The 17,741-nt window shown below is 36.8% G+C and overlaps 1 protein-coding gene across 1 annotated transcript in view; it reads right to left on the reverse strand.

The window, feature by feature from the left end:
• The window catches only part of LOC131854029 (myotubularin-related protein 5), a 95,290-nt gene that overhangs the window by 26,745 nt on the left and 50,804 nt on the right, over window positions 1-17,741 (reverse strand). Inside the window, exons 4-11 of the mRNA XM_059205156.1 lie at window positions 7,839-7,955; window positions 6,828-7,047; window positions 5,917-6,158; window positions 5,115-5,365; window positions 3,626-3,817; window positions 3,221-3,329; window positions 434-579; window positions 14-125 (exon numbers count right to left, since the gene is read on the reverse strand). Of these exons, the coding sequence (XP_059061139.1) occupies window positions 14-125; window positions 434-579; window positions 3,221-3,329; window positions 3,626-3,817; window positions 5,115-5,365; window positions 5,917-6,158; window positions 6,828-7,047; window positions 7,839-7,955 (1,389 nt within the window). The remainder of the gene's footprint in view (window positions 1-13; window positions 126-433; window positions 580-3,220; window positions 3,330-3,625; window positions 3,818-5,114; window positions 5,366-5,916; window positions 6,159-6,827; window positions 7,048-7,838; window positions 7,956-17,741) is intronic.

The following is a 17,741-nucleotide window of genomic DNA, read 5'->3' on the forward strand; positions in this document are numbered from 1 at the left end:
AGCGATAGCTGACCTCGAGCCGTCGAGCAGAGTTGGTGACGAGCAGCTGGCAGTGATCGGGCGCGCCGGTCGGTGGCGCTGCAGGCGGAACGATACGCGGCTGCGGTACGCGAGGACCAGTCAATCTACACACAATATGTTTACATTCAAATATTGTATATACTTATTTATTTATACATATTACATTTTATTTTTAATCAATTATTCCACACGATGATAGTCGCCGAGGTAACGTTATTGTTCGCTTTTTTATATATTTTTGTATTTTATTCTATTTTATATTTTAACGTTTTGGTTTTATATACCGATCGGTCCTTCGGTTTTTACGGTTTCGCTGTAGCTGAATTTATTTTACCTCACTCCAGCTTAAGCCTAACTAGTTAATAAAATAGAAGTAATAATTAGTTAATCAAGTAGTATAATAGCAGCTGACTTGGCGGCGGGCGCGCTGGCGGCGCCCCTGGCGGCGAGGTCCCGCAGCACGGCGGCGACGCGCGCGGCGTCCAGCGCCGGCAGCGGCGGCTGGTGGATGCGGCCCGACGCGCCCGCCGGGGGGCGCAGCACGCGCTGCGGCGGGGCCTGCATCACACCACACATATTTTAACGATAATAATGCAATGATGCACCCAGGGGCAGATCTACCTATGGGCTCTTTGGGCTGCAGCCCAGTCCCTACTGAAACGATATTTAGAACATAAAAAAATATGTAGAATGTTAATAAACCTATCACAATAGGTGAAGCATAATGGAGTAGAATGAAGTAGAATGGAGTAGAATGGAGTGGAATGGAGTGGAACAGAATAGAATGGAGTAGAATGGAGTAGAATGGAGTAGAATGGAGTGGAATGGAGTAGAATGGAGTGGAATGGAGTAGAATTGAGTGGAATGGAGTAGAATGGGGTGGAATACAATAGAATGGAGTAGAATGAAGCGGAATGGAGTAGGATTGAGTAGAATGGAGTAGAATGGAGTGGAATGGAGTAGAATGGAGTGGAATGGAGTAGAATGGAGTAGAATTGAGTAGAATGGAGTAGAGTTGAGTAGAATGGAGTAGAATGGGGTGGAATACAATAGTATGGAGTAGAATGGAGTAGGATGAAGCGGAATGGAGTAGAATGGAGTAGAATGAAGCGGAATGGAGTAGAATGAAGTAGAATGGAGTAGAATGGAGTGGAATGGAGTAGAAGGAATAGAACGGAGTAGAATTGAGTAGAATGGGGTGGAATGGAGTAGAATGGAGTAGAATTGAGTGGAATGGAGTAGAATGGAGTGGAATGGAGTAGAATGGAGTGGAATGGAGTAGAATTGAGTGGAATGGAGTAGAATGGAGTGGAATGGAGTAGAATGGAGTGGAATGGAGTAGAATGGAGTAGAATGGAGTAGAATTCAGTAGAATGGAGTAGAATGGAGTAGAGTTGAGTAGAAAGGAGTAGAATGAAGTAGAATGGAGTAGAATGAAGCGGAATGGAGTAGAATGGAGTAGAATGGAGTAGAATGGAGTGGAATGGAGTAGAAGGAATAGAACGGAGTAGAATTGAGTAGAATGGGGTGGAATACAATAGAATGGAGTAGAAGGAATAGAACGGAGTAGAATGGAGTAGAATGGAGTGGAATGGAGTGGAATGGAGTAGAATGGAGTGGAATGGAGTGGAATGGAGTAGAATTGAGTGGAATGGAGTAGAATTGAGTGGAATGGAGTAGAATGGGGTGGAATACAATAGAATGGAGTAGAATGAAGCGGAATGGAGTAGGATTGAGTAGAATGGAGTAGAATGGAGTAGAATGGAGTAGAATGGAGTGGAATGGAGTAGAATTGAGTGGAATGGAGTAGAATGGGGTGGAATACAATAGAATGGAGTAGAATGAAGCGGAATGGAGTAGAATGGAGTGGAATGGAGTAGAATGGGGTGGAATGGAGTAGAATGGAGTAGAATGAAGCGGAATGGAGTAGGATTGAGTAGAATGGAGTAGAATGGAGTGGAATGGAGTTAGCATGGAGTAGAATTGAGTAGAATGAAGTAGAATGGAGTAGAGTTGAGTAGAATGGAGTAGAATGAAGTAGAATGTAGTAGAATGGAATAGAATGGAGTAGAATGAAGCGGAATGGAGTAGAATGAAGTAGAATGGAGTAGAATGGGGTGGAATACAACAGAATGGAGTAGAAGGAATAGAACGGAGTAGAATTGAGTAGAATGGGGTGGAATACAATAGAATGGAGTAGAAGGAATAGAACGGAGTAGAATGGAGTGGAATGGAGTAGAATTGAGTGGAATGGAGTAGAATGGGGTGGAATACAATAGAATGGAGTAGAATGGAGTAGAATGAAGCGGAATGGAGTAGGATTGAGTAGAATGGAGTAGAATGGAGTAGAATGGAGTAGAATGGGGTGGAATACAATAGAATGGAGTAGAGTTGAGTGGAATGGAGTAGAATGGGGTGGAATGGAGTAGAACGAGGTAGAATGGAGTAGAATTGAGTAGAATGGAGTATAATGGAGTGAAATGGAGTAGAATGTAGTAGAATGGAGTGGAGTGGAGTAGAATGGGGTGGAATACAATAGAATGGAGTAGAAGGAATAGAACAGAGTAGAATTGAGTAGAATGGAGTAGTGTTATATTGACTGTAATCTGTTTTGTATACTAATAAATAAATAAATAAGGCTGGCGACCCTGAGATTATCGACCCATGCAAGTGCGCGTTTATAGATAGAAACGGGGAATTACTGGTCGCTTGTTTTTGATCGGTGTATGTTTTTGATTGAGTAATATAATATAGGTAGGCCCCTAAGTAAATGTAGCCCAAGGGCACAAATTCACGTTCCACCCCTGGATGCACCCGCCCGCGCTAATAAGACGAGTCAGGTCAGATGGGTCATCTCTCATCAATCAATCATTACATGATTCATCATGACATTTTATCACATTGTTTTAATGATAAAGAAATGGTACCTGCGCTAACGGGACACGCTGGCGGAGCACCAGTGAAGGATGATATGATGAACATGAGATCGGTCAGTTAGTCCATCGTGATAAATTCACTAGGAATTTGTCATGATAGAGGCCTAACCGCGTAGCGGTCAACATATGGTATATTGTCAGTAATGTGGTTATTTATTCGCTATTACATTACATATATTTATCTAACGCAATAACGAATAAATAAATAAATAAAAAATTGTAAAAAAATTTAAATATCATACATTACATAAATTAGTCCATACCTGTGGATTAGGGTTCTCGTTGAGTTGTAGCTGCATTGCTAAATCCTGTATATGCACTAATTCTAACTCAGGATTTAATGACTCCAATCGAAGTTGTTCTGGTAAGTTTCTGGAAAAGAATAAATAAATGATATAATAATATGTCAGGGAAATTCATACAGCGCCATCTAGTTAAGCAAAGCTTGTGTTATGAAGTATTCAAATCAACAGAATAAGAGTTTAGTTTCTTATCAATTCTTCTGAGCTCGAAAGCACACGGAATCGATGGTAGTTTCATATATGATAAAAGTCTATAATAGACCTACATGAATAAGGATATTTTGATTTGATTTCACATAGGCTATTTTTTTATCTCAACTCAAGAAAGCAGTCAAAAAAGGTTATCGTCTAGTACTGAATACATACTGCACGAGCTCGTCCCAGATATCGGTGGGCCTCCAGGGCGGGCCGCGCTCTGCCACCAGCCCGTTGAAGAACATGGAGTCCAGAAGTCGTACTGCGAACGGGCACTGCGACAGTCCGCGCCCACCAAGGAACCCCATCTTGTGGAACGTCAGCACCGGACTCGGGTGGATCCGGATTATCGTCAAGCAGTGCCTGCAAATAACACGTTCTTAATAACCGCCACCAACCGCGTTTACGCAACCGCGCAACGGCGTTCACGCATGTTTTAAAAAACATACGTAAACGCTTTCACGCAAAAACTACTGAACCCATCATCATGAAATTTTGTACACAAGTTCTTGGAAGTAAAAGAACATAGGATACTTTCTATTATAAAAAAAATATAAAAAACAAAAAATAAAATATCATTATTTTACTACTTCAGCGCCATCAGCAAGTAATGAAGTTAAGCGAACGAAGCCGCGGGTAAAGGCTAGTATAAAATATAGTTTCAATAAAATCCGTTCAGTATTCTGCGTGAAAGAGTAACATGTTTGTTATATATATTACTAGCTGTCCCGGCAAACGTAGTTTTGCCTTAAAATAAAAAAAAAATTAGGGGTGGACTACCCCTAACATTTAGGGGGATGAAAAATAGATGTTGGCCGATTCTCAGACCTACTCAATACGCTCACAAAATTTCATGAGAATCGGTCAAGCCGTTTCGGAGGAGTATGGGAACGAAAACTGTGACACGAGAATTTTATATATAAGACAAGATATATTACGATATTTAGAAACTTTCGCGTTTGTAATAATATTATTAAGACTAGCTGTCCTGTTAAGAACACGTTATTATGAGAAGCCATTTTTTATGGATGATTACCATTTCAACTGTTAGCTATAAAAATGAAATTAACGCCCCTTCTGTGAGACCAATGATAGGTTTTCTCACAGATGGGGTTTGGGCCCATCTGTGGAGCAGTCCACAGATGGGGCTATAGTGTCCGAGTCCAATAATGTATATTATTTCGTATGCATTTAGTGAGATTCCTTTTTATGTATTTACATAATATAAAGTATACATTAGGACACGACATTAAAAAATAACAATAAAACTCTTACTAACAGCTAAGTTTATTTGTGTTTGTTTCGGGAGCTATAAATTCATGAAGAAAGTTATTATCTTTAACTATAACAATATAGTTATAGATAGATTAAAGTGTTTAATTTTCTGCTTTTATATTTATACTAGCTACTCGCCCAGGCTTCGCACGATTGTACATATATTATATATAAAAACCATCCTCTAGAATCACTCCATCTATTAAAAAAACCGCTTCAAAATCCGTTGCGTAGTTTTAAAGATTTAAGCATACATAGGGATATACAGCGACAGCGTTTGTTTTATACTATGTAATGATATAGTTCTTCCTTTTAGATTGATAAGTTGTCTACACGTTAATCTAAAAAGAACCTAACGTGACAACTAAGCCAAATAACAACTAACCTGTAACCCTGTAGCAATCTGGCTAACGTCCTCATGAACACAGCTCTGATTTCCTTATCCAGCATAAGCGGTGGGGAAGCAGCGGGCGGCGGGGGTGCGAATGCCGAATCAGCTGACCGTAGCTCCGGCTGGAGTACTAATGCGAGGGCATCCTGTAGCGAGGATAGGAGCTTCCCTTCTGGTCGGGGGATGTTCACACTACCGGGAATGTGTAGCGAGCCGACGTCCAAATCCGCTACTATTACGTCCAACTGAAAATAAACAAAAATAATAATTAAGTTTAGATTAATAATTATTATTTATTTATTTATTACCAAATTTATTCAGACTGACATCGATTGTACAATAGGCTGGGCCTAGGAACCAGAATATGAATTTTCGAACATGAATTCTCATATTTACCTATAAAGATTTCATTTTATTCGTTATATTAAATATTTTTATTATTTTTTGTAAGGTCATATTTGCAAAACAAAAACAATATTAGCTAAACCAAAGTAATATAATCCGTCCTAGTATAGAACTTAGGGGGAAATGTATTGTTTAGTTAGTAAATTGAACTAATTGCTCCATCAACAATGTACATAACAAGGTTGACCTCCACGCGGTTCCCCTTGGAAGCCATCGCGATAAATTCCTGGTTAATTTGTCATGATAGGCCAAGTGACTTGACCTCAAGTTTCAACCTATCATGCTTCACCCCGCCAGAGAAGCACACGTTGCACAATTCCATTATAATCACAAAAAAAATACAGAAGGTATCTGCAAACAAAATGAACATATAGGACTTGTCAATACTCACCAAGTCTGATACCTCCTCCTTCAAACTCGAGTGTACTCCGATAAGGAACGGGGTCGGCGTTGCTAGCACCTCAGCGAGGCCGGCAGGCAGCAGCGGTATGTACACGTGAGCATATCTGAAGGGGAACATGAGTGCTGCCAGTGCTCTGCAAGCGGCCGCCAGCCGGGCCGCTGCCAACGACACCAGCAGCACCTTATGCTCACTCATCACCGCGCACCAAAGAGTCACCGAGTTGTGGATACCTACACAGAAGCAGTTCATTAAATAAATAGACAGCTGCAGCTGAAAATCAGAGTTTGTTTGCTGGCCAAAAATCACAGGCGTTTTTGCATTACTGTAGCACACAATACAGTACATGCGTTGTGACACTTCTAGCGTACAGTTAGTTTAGTCTTTATTCTTACAGTTATAATTATGTTTTGTATTTATTTTATATTGTGTGTGCTGAGGACGAATATAAAATAATTATCTAAATATGTACACATAAAAAACATAGAAGACTGATTTAAAAAAAATAATTTATAAATTAATTGCATTGAAAAAGTCTACAAAAACCTTATCATTTACAAACATTTAACTTTTATAATATGCTTTTTTACCGAGAAAGAGTTTTATACGACAGTGGTTTATTATTTATTAAGATTAAAAACAGACTCTGGCATACAAGCTACTTTCACGCAAAATTAATATCAGTTTACCAGCTTAGCTATGACAATATGTTATCTGTCTGTGTGTTGCCACAGACAAACAATCTGCATACTACAACCGATACACAGCTTCCAGATCAAGCTTGGCGAGTCAAATAGCTAAACTGTGGTACCTACTCTGACGACTTTTTAGTCTACCTAGAGATAGACTAAAAAGTCGTCAGAGTAGGTACTACTAAAGATAGATACGAATCACAAACTAACCTAGTAACCTCAGCAGCATGTGTACAGCCGTATGGGTGACGGGCATGGGCGGCGCTGCCGGCGGCTGCAACGCCTGCCGATCACCAGCGCCGATGCTAAACCGCACTTGTGGCCCGCCGGCGGGCGGCACCAGCACGCAACCCAGGAGGTTACCCACCAGCGTCTCTAATGGCACGCCCAGGTTTTCTACCCACACCGTATAGATTATGCCTAGGCAGTTCTGCAAATGATGATAACATTAACAATTACTAATACTATTAACGGGAAAGTTTGTGAGTATGGATGAATGGATGCATGTTTACTCTTTCACGCAAACTACCGATACATCAGAATAACACATAGGCTATACATCAGAATAGGCATAGCTGATACATCAGAAAAACACATAGGCTATAATTTAAAAAGACAATATGTAAATTGGGCGAAATATAATGTTAAATGTCAAGTAAGTGTGATGCAGACGAAGTTGCGCAACTTCGTCTGTATTTTGCCAGTAGTTTTTCTGCTAGTATTTTAAAAGATTTTTATTGGATGTAGAACATTGTAGTTTTGTTTGGTCTTTATTAGATAGAACAATAAAAGCCGAAATAGCAGTTTTTAGAATTTTTAGTGGGTTAGAATACCATAAAGTTCCTAGTTACCTCTCTGGCGTAGGATGGTCTTATGAAGATATTTTTTTATTATATATATTTTTTTAACAATTCACACTGCGCCATCTAGACCCAAGTTAAGCTAGCTAAAGCTTGTGTTATGGGTACTAGATAACTGATACAAATACATAGATACTTTTTTTGTAAATACATACATATTATACATAGAAAACACCCAGACCGATACAAACAATCATACTCATGAATACAAATGTTTGTGCCGTGCGAGGAATCGAACCCGCGACCATCGGAAGTAAAGCGGTATGCTAGACCGCTAGACCACCGAGGTCGTCTAGCGGTTTAGCACAATTACTCGATTAATTTATTTTAATTTCTTTCTGCTCGATTAAAAAAAACTTACTCTGAAGGTGTCGATGTAGTCCTGCCTGGAGACGATGACGAGGCACTTGGGCGCGTACATGATGCTGTGATGGGTGATGTTCGCCACTGTCCTCGACGAATCCAGGGATTCCTCGTCCTGGCAAAAGAAATACAAATATATGAACGGTGTGTATAAAACTCTCAACTAACTTAACAGTTTACGCTGGCGGGGCATCAGTGGAGGACGATCAGTCGAACATGAGGTCAGGTCAGACAGCCTATCGTGGCAAATTTACTAGTAACTTATCATAATGGTTCCCAGGTGGAACCGCGTGGAGGCAACCCGACATAGTACATTGCTAGCAATGGATTCATCAGTCCGCATTACTAACAATCCCACCAAATTTGTGTCTCTAAATTTCTCCCCAATTTTGTTTAATTTCAAAACCTTTTTCTACTATATTAAACATGACTTGTTCCGTCTCATAATATTGTGTTCCTAACAGGATAAACTGACTGGTTTACATTTTTAGACTTCCTCGTCGTACTATTGTAATCAGTATAAAGAAGACTATTATATCACAATAACTAATAATACTACGTATAAATGACGCAAAAACGACTGAACAGATTTTAATAAAACTTTACAATAACATAGCTTTATACATTAGAATAACATATAAGCTATAATTTATAAAGATATTGTGTGAATTGTAAAATATAACGATATATCGAATAAGTAGAAAATAATATGCTATCTTCGAGCTATAATAGTGTCTGTTAGACCTCACAAATAAACCGCGAAACAAATTTTGATAAGTTTTGGTATAAAGATAAATAGGAACTTGGAGAAGAAAATAAACTACTGGAATTACTATCGAAATCTAAGTTGCAGGCACCGGTATAGTAGTATAAGACTGTCTACATAAAATCTGATCATTTTTTTCTAGAACTAGTCTCTAAAAAATATTACGTTGCGATTTCAATCAAAGAAAAACATTGGCTGTATAAAGATAGATAGAAAATTGGAGAAGAAAATAAGTTCCTACTAAGTACTATCGAAATGTAAATTGCAAGCACCAGTCTATACTAGTGCTTGCAATTTACATTTCGATAGTATAATATAATATAATATATAATGCTGGTATAAGAATGTCACCATAAAATCAGTTCAATTTCTTTCTATAGCTAGTCTCTAAAAAACATTGCAATCCGATTTCAATCAAAGAAAAACTGACAGTAGCCGAAGTAGGTAGGTACTCCACTCGCCAGCCGACGGGCTACTTCCGGCGGCGCCACGGAAACGGAGCAATGGAATGAATAATGATGAGTCGGTATCAGAGACACCTGTGAACTGTTGGGATGCGTTTATAGTTAATTGTACAAGCCAGGGGTGAGCAACCTTTTTAATCAACGGACCAATTTAAATATTAAAATATTTTGGCGGGCCGCACATAAAGTAATACTGTAAACAACTTTATAAATATTCAAATGTCTTAATAAACATTAGATATTAATAAGGTATAAAACTTTATTTCTAATAAACATTAGAATAAAAAATGTAAAGTTAAAACACAAATTTTAATGTGTTTAACGGGCCCAAGCGTCCCGCGGGCCGCGTGTTGCTCTTCCCTGGTAACCAATCTTTAATCATTATTTATTAAGCGCGTTTAATTGAAAAATAATTAACGGTGATTAATAAACAAAGAATAGATTCGAGGTTTGGGCCAACGCAATTAAACGCATGCCATTAGAAATTATTTGAAGTGTGAGATATGGATGTAAATTTACAGGGCAAGGAGTTAAGACATTTTAGTTCTGAGAACGGATTCTAATAAAGACCATAGGCGTTGTAGTATATTATGTGACATAATTATTAACTTTTGGAGAAGAAATTTTGTACATAATCGTCTGTTTGGCGTTAACACTACCGCAGAAATTTCGTTATTTATATATACCTATTACTATAAGTTATATTTTCTTTTTTATAAACACTAATCTACACCTACCAATATCACAAAGAGGTAAAATTACTATGTTTGTTTGTTCATGGTAATCTACGGTTGTCCTGATCGCTTTTTCAAAATTCTTTCACTAGAATTATGCTAAAACAATTTTACATCTTCTTAATTCATCATCTTAATTTCATAAAACTAATTATCACAGTTACTAAACTATCCTTGTTCTGAACTGTATACTTACTACATTTTTCAATAGTGAGGTTTAAAGTTATGTCCGTTTATTGAACAAAATGAACATAATGAGACGCCCACGTGTATTCTTATGGATGACTAGCTGTACCCGTGACTTCGTCCGCGTGGAATTTAACTTTGTAATTCTAAAATAAAAGTAGTCTAAATTACTTTGAATTTCATCTGCTACCTGCCAAAAAAATCCCGTCAAAATTTGTCCAGCCATTTCAGAGATTAACCGTACCAAACAGACAGACAAAAATTGTAAAAAATGTTATTTTGGTGTATGCACCGTATTTATATTCTTATTATTATATGCATATAGTAAAAAACGGTTATTTCAATATTACAAGCAGACACTCCAATTTTATTTATATGTATAGATAATGGATTGGTGCACCCGCCTGCTCTAACGGTTCACGCAGGCGGGGCACCAGTGGAGGATGATAAGATGAACATGAAGTCAGGTCAGTAACCTCTGCTTGGCCAATGGCAATTTGCCACAATGGTGTCCAAGGGGAACCGCGTGTAGTTCAACCAGACATGGTACATTGCTAGCAGGGTTATTTAGTCCACAATATTAAGAATCCCCTTCACTCAAACCGACGACGTGTATTTATTGACGCAGCTAATGTGAAATATGTTCAAACATAGGCGTGTGCAGATATTTGTACCTACTGCGTGTATTTCCGTAAGCCGTATAATGCAGCTTTTTCAGTTTCGGTATTCAAAACTATTGCAATTGTAACTAACGTCTTATAGTACATTATAACAAAAACTAGTATAATTTGTCAACCGTTGAACTATTCGAATGTTACTTAATTGATTTATATTATTTTGTTTAATTCCGCTACAATGAGAGGAAGGAAGGAATCAAGTAGTGAAATGGCCTTCCGCAAAATAACACCTAATTCGATTAAATATATATTCGAAAGTTCTTAGAAATAGAAATAATCTTACAGTAATATAGCCCCCCCCTCCGATCGATCCCCCGTCCAATTCAAACGGGGATCGAAATTACGACGGCCTGAGCCGAGGTTCGAACCCCTAGTGGTGCCCTCAGACTAAAGTCGTATCCGTCGGGCAGGAGTTGGCCTTCAGCCGCTCCATAAGTCCTTCCGCGGGTTTGGAGTGCCATCTGCACTCGCCCCATAACGTCCGGTGAAGCTGTAAAGGCCAGCTACGGCCAACAGCATTAGAGTAGTCCGAAAAAAAAAAAAAAGTAATATAGCTTACATATCAGAATAACACATATTCTATAATTTATAAAGATATAATATGAATTGTACAAAATATAACTATATGTTAAGTAGGTAGGAAAAAATACTGCCATCTGCCAGCTATTCGCAGCGGTTGCAGTTTCAGTATTCAAAACTATTTCAATTGTACCTAACGTTTTGGATTACACTATAACAAATACTCGTACCATTTGCCAACCGTTGACCTGTTCGAATGTTGTTCATATAGAAATAGAAATAATCTTACAAAATATAGTTTTTTTTTTATACTACTATGGTGGCAAACAAGCATACGGCCCATCTGATGGCAAATGGTTACGTAACCAGAATAATTGGCTCACACACATTGGCTATAATTTATAAACTTATAATGTGAATTGTATAAAATATAACGATATGTTAAGTTGGTAGTAAAAAATACTGCCATCTGCGAGTTATTTTAGTTTCCGTTACGCCTTCACGACTATAAACTGAAGAACCAATTTTTAAGAATTCTAGTAAAAAAATATATAGGATCTTGGAGATTAAAATAAGCTACTCGAGGTACTATCGAAATCTAAGCTGCAGGCACCGCTTTAGTATAGGACTGTTAGCATAAAATCTGATGAAACTTTTTCTAGAGCTAGTCTCTAAAACCATTGCAAACATAGCCGTGTGTTCAGATATTTGAACCGCGTGTATTTCCGTAAGCCGTATAACACAGCGGTTTCAGTTTCAGTATTCAAAACTATTTCAATTGTACCTAACGTTTTGAATTACACTATAAAAAATACTCGTTTCATTTTTCAACCGTTGAACTGTATAAATACTGTTCATATAGAGATAATCTTTATTCAAATAAACTTAACATTCACTTTTGAATAGTCACATTTTTTATTCTACCACTCATTCGGAACGCAGACTCATCTAAACATTTTATTAAGTAGTTGTATCAATAACGTCTAATCTTTCTTTTTATTGTTTTAAAATGACAAGTTAAAATAAACTTTACAGCTTCGAGATTGAGTCGAGATCACAAAAAATCTATACATATAAATAAAATTGGAGAGTCTGTTTGTAATATTAAAATAAATTTCTTACTACATGCATACGTATATAAAATACGGTACATACACCAAAAGAATATTTTTTACCATTTTTGTCTGTCTGTCTGTGCGTCTGTTTGTTCCGAGTAATCTCTGAAGTCTTTGGACCTATTTTGACGGGACTACCATTGGCAGGTAGCTGATGTAATAACGAGTAACTTAGGCTACTTTTATTTTAGAAAAATAAAGTTAAATTCCACGCGGACGAAGTCGCGGTTACTAATACGCGGGTAATACTAGCTGTATTATATAGATGTGATAACTAAAAATCAATAAAATCTATGGGATTATAAAGTTAATTGAGATATAGCTATCATTGATAGAAAAATCTTTAATATAACTCACGAGACATATTCATTTGTTTAATTAACCGGGCCTTCTGTAGTGGTGAATAAAATAAAGAGTTTATCTATCTATATAAGGAATTTATTTCCAGAATGACTCCTACTCCTATCTTATATCTAGAAATCTGGCAGTGGTTTTGAATCCCATCTAAACCTCGAAGATCTATGTATGTTTGTATCTCTAACTAACTCAATATCTTATGAGATCTTGCCGGTTTTCTGCAGGAAGCTTCCGGATTTACCTTGAACATAGACACGGGATCCCGCGAAATCGGAATTGCATTCCCCAGTTTTATGGTATAATTTTATAGTGTTAGCTATTGGTCTAGCTAACTACCATTGGGAAATGTCAATGATAAATTTATATATAAAAAATAAACGAATGATTAACGAAAAGTAAAAATTATATCAAAATTTTAAATTCATATACCATAAAATATATATAACATTGTATTATTCATTACAATCATCAGTAGGCAAAGTTTATAATGTACATATTCGTATAAAATAACATAATCTCGCGGAAGTACCCGTATGCGAACAATTTCGTATCACTAATTGGAGGAGGCGACAACAAGACACGTGCCATTGAGCGCTAGGCACAGAACAATGCAACTATTTATAGACCTCGAGTCTTGTTGTTCTATACATATACTTCTTTATTTATTGATCAAAACTAAGCGAGCATTACAGTTTTCCACTATGCTCACTTAGGAAAATTACACAAAAATATTGAAAAGTTAAAGAAAGTTATACATTATACATCATCATCATTTCAGCCCGGAAGACATCCGCTGCTGAAAAAAAGCCTGAAGAAATTCTAAAAAGAAGTTACAATTAAAAAAAGCAACTTAAAAATTTACTTAAGTAATCCAATCCTAATCTGCGTAAGTTCAACACGTTACATGTATAGCTCTGGAAATCAATTAACGACACAGTTGAGTAGACTCAGCTGTTCTTCTCCATGGATATATATGAATATATAGAAGAATATATATGAATATATGAATATATGAATATAGAAGATATAAACATATCACAATGACAAGTACGCTTTTACATATTTGGTCTAAAAACTATTGATCTGTTGCCAGATTACTGAACTGATGGGTTGCCAGAGCCCGATAAATTAATTAAATGTGAAAAATCTTAACGAATGACAGCATATAGTTTACTCCGTCGCGAGTTTGATTAATTTTTTCGCAACAATTATTGAATATAGTGTGTTTGAAACAATTGTTTGTATTCATAAATAAGATTGTTTGTGTCGGTCTGGGTTGTTTTCTATATATATTATGTGTGTATCTATTTATATACGGTGCGAGGAAACAAACCCGCTACCATCGGAAATAAGGCGGTGGTACTAAATCACTAGACAACCGAGGCAGTCAAATATCGTCAAAGTCGTATTTTTCGATTTTGAGTTTAAAAATCATTGTCATAAAAATCAAAGTTAGAACACCTGGATTACCAGATCTAACTTTGTTTTATCTATTATTTGACTATCTATTCTTTGATGATTATATAATTTTATTAAAAACAAGAAATTCTCTGGTAACAACAACGAATCTATATATTAATAATAATAATATAATATATAATAATATAATCTCAGGACAATTCACACAGCGCCATCTAGACGCAGGTTAAGCTAGCTAAAGCTTGTGTTAGGGGTACTAGACAACGGATACAAATACATAGATAATTTTTTTTCGTAAATACATACATATTATACATAGAAAACACCCAGACCGATACAAACAATCATACTCGTGTTTGTGCCGTGCGAGGAATCGAACCCGCGACCATCGGTCGTAAAGCGATGTGCTTAACCGCTAGACCACCGAGGCCGTCAAGGTCATATATTATTGATAATTATCCCACTACTAACCACACACTGGATGCTATACTACTAAATCTGTCCATCTGTTTATATGCAAGTAAAGCCGTATGTGTAAACCAGTTCTTTGTTCGGAGGAAACGCCGGCGACCGTTGCAATATCGGTTTCTTAATTATATATTCACTGTATTATAACCTTTATAATCAAGACATAAGGTTCATTACGTAACGTGAAAAATGTTTATAGCGTGGTAATGTGATACGAAACTGCTTTGGAGATAGAATGTTTGTATTTCCTTATATTTGATGTATTTACACTACGCCCTTTTTACAACCTCAAGTGTAAATTGTGTTTAACTACATATATTGTCATCGTCTTTCTTTCCTTACTCTATTATTTAGTTAATAGTATCGTTTCATACATAGCACGTTTTTGTCTACAATTTGTCTTTCTTCCCAGTCATGTTTTTTTCTCACACACTTCCGAATTCTCAGATCGATTCTCTGTCTCATTATATATACCTAGGTCCTAATTACGCAAGAGCCGAGGTTAGGACTATTTGTATTTAACTTAGATTTAGTTTAAGATGGCTTTTAGTCGCTCATTAAGTTATTCCGCAAATTATTATCCTCTGCTGTATATTTTTTTCCTGAATCTGATTACAGCTGCAGTCTACGGCATTAGAATATCAACAGTCTAGATGGTCTAGCGGTTTAGTACACCGCTTTACTTCCGATGGTCGTCGGTTCGATTCGTCTCACGGTTTTAATTCTTGTATTCATGAGTATATATATTTTTTGTATTTGTGTTTGTCTTTTATGTATATTATGTACAATGTATCTAACTATATATCTACTACTACTAGTCGTCTAATACTCATAACACAAGCTCTATATAGCTTGGAACCAAATAGCGCTGTGTGAATTGTCCAAGTAAACATTATTGTAATAGGTAGAAAATATTTTTTCTACTTATGGATAGTTAAATCATCAAGTAACATTTGACTGATGATTGTATGCGACGCAGACTGCGCTTCAGATAGATAAAACTCTGTAACCATTAGAACACTATCGTCCTATGAATCTGTAAAGGCCAGCTGCGGCAACAGCATTAGAGTAGTCCAAACAAAACAAATAAAATCCGAAAATAAGAAATAATATAATTGTCTTACTAGTGTACTGTACATTGCGCACAACACACTTGTAATAAAATATGGCGACCATTGTAGATTTAGCGGTGCGTAGAAATAATTGTGTCAACGGCTGTCTAGACGTCAATTTCATTGTTAGCATAAGGGAAGTATAGAACTAGTAAAGGCAGATCTTATTAATATTATAAACGCGGAAGTTTGTGAGTGTGGACTGTGGATGGATGTTTATTACTATTTAACGCAAAAACTACTCACGCAAAAACTATTGAATGGATTGTAATGAAACTTTACAATAATATAGCTTATACATCAAAATAACACAGCTTATTTTAATCTTAATAATATAAACTTTTTTTTTCGGACTTCTCTAATGCTGTTGGCCGTAGCTGGCCTTTACAGCTTCACCGGACGTTAGGGGCGAGTGCAGATGGCACTCCAAACCCGCGGAAGGACTTATGGAGCGGCTGAAAGCCAACTCCTGCCTGACGGATACGACTTTAGTCTGAGGGCACCACTAGGGGTTCGAACCTCGGCTCAGGCCGTCGTAATTTCGATCCCCGTTTGAATTGGACATCGATCGGAGGGGATAATATAAACGAGAAAGTTTGTGAGTGTGAAAGGACGTTTGTTACTCTTTCACGCAACAACTACTGAATGTATTTTAATGAAACTTTACAGTAATATAGTTTATACACTAGAATAACACATAGGCTATAAATTTTACGAGAGTGTAACCGCAGTAGAGGTTCATACTATAATTGTGTAATAGAGTAAAGAAAAGAAAAATAATATATTTAGTTATAAATGTATAATTACAAAACTATACATTCATTCACCAATCCATCCCAAATAAATACTCTTATGGGATAAGTCCACAATTGTAGAAATTTATAAAACTTCATTATCCATAGCAACCTTTTTGTACAATAAAGTATTACAAACCAACAAACATAAATAATGATCGATTATTATCTAGCATAGTAAGCAAAAATCCACAATGGATTCCACATTACTAAGAATTTCATTCCTAAGTAATTGTAACCCATTACTAGCAAAGTTTTAAAAAACTTTCCGACCTAAATTTTAGTCATCTAGGGAACTCGGCCTTATCTATTTCAAATGTCTGGCTAGCTTCCTTTGTAGCCTACGTTTTGGTTGAAGGCTAAAATATGACAATGAATTGTAGACTACAGAGACATAACATTTGACGACCTCGGTGGTCTAGCGGTCTAACACACCGCTTTACGACTGATGGTCGCGGGTTCGATTCTTCGCACGGACAAACATTTGTATTCATGAGTATGATTATTTGTATCGGTCTGGGTGTTTTCTATGTATTTATTTACAAAAAAAATATATCTATGTATATATGTATCAGTTATCAAGTACCCATAACACAAGCTTTAGCTAGCTTAACTTGGGTCTAGATGGCGCCGTGTGAATTGTCCTGAGATTATTATTATTATTTTATAACATCTTTATACTCTGGAATAAGAAGGCATGCGGTATACCACGTGGATATACTGACATGATCCTCTTAACTTTGTATACTATAGGTTGCCCTTACTAATGTAGCGCGGTGGTTATCACCTCACCACTGTAGCGTTATATATGATGTGATGAGGTGTCGCTACATAATTTATATTGTTTATTGTAGTGTCTACGTAGTGAGTATACCGGTGGAATAATTGTACTATTTATTGTACATTAGTAAGTTTATTGAGTAGTGTGCTATATGGCTTATTAGTAACGCGTACATTCAACGCAGAATCGGAACGTGGACTGAATTTATACTAAACTTAAATCTATGTTATGTGGCCTAATGGAAGGGTCTCAAGTATAGACATAATAATTATATTGTAGGCACACTATTATCACACAAAGAAAAATATCTATCAAAAACAAATAAGAGTCGAATGTGTTTCACATTAAAAAAACAATTAACGCAGTCGAGTAGTTATATTTATTTACCCAAGTGGCTGAACATTCCGGTCAATCAGTGATAATCGCAACTGACAGTCGGACAGTCGGACATATGAATCAGCAAACATTATAAGAATTTATGTCTGCCCGTATTATCGTGCTAGTAGACG

The sequence above is a fragment of the Achroia grisella genome, unplaced genomic scaffold, assembly GCF_030625045.1.
Source record: "Achroia grisella isolate CSIRO2021 unplaced genomic scaffold, CSIRO_AGI_Agris_v1 utg918, whole genome shotgun sequence".
Taxonomy (NCBI): Eukaryota; Metazoa; Arthropoda; class Insecta; order Lepidoptera; family Pyralidae; genus Achroia; species Achroia grisella.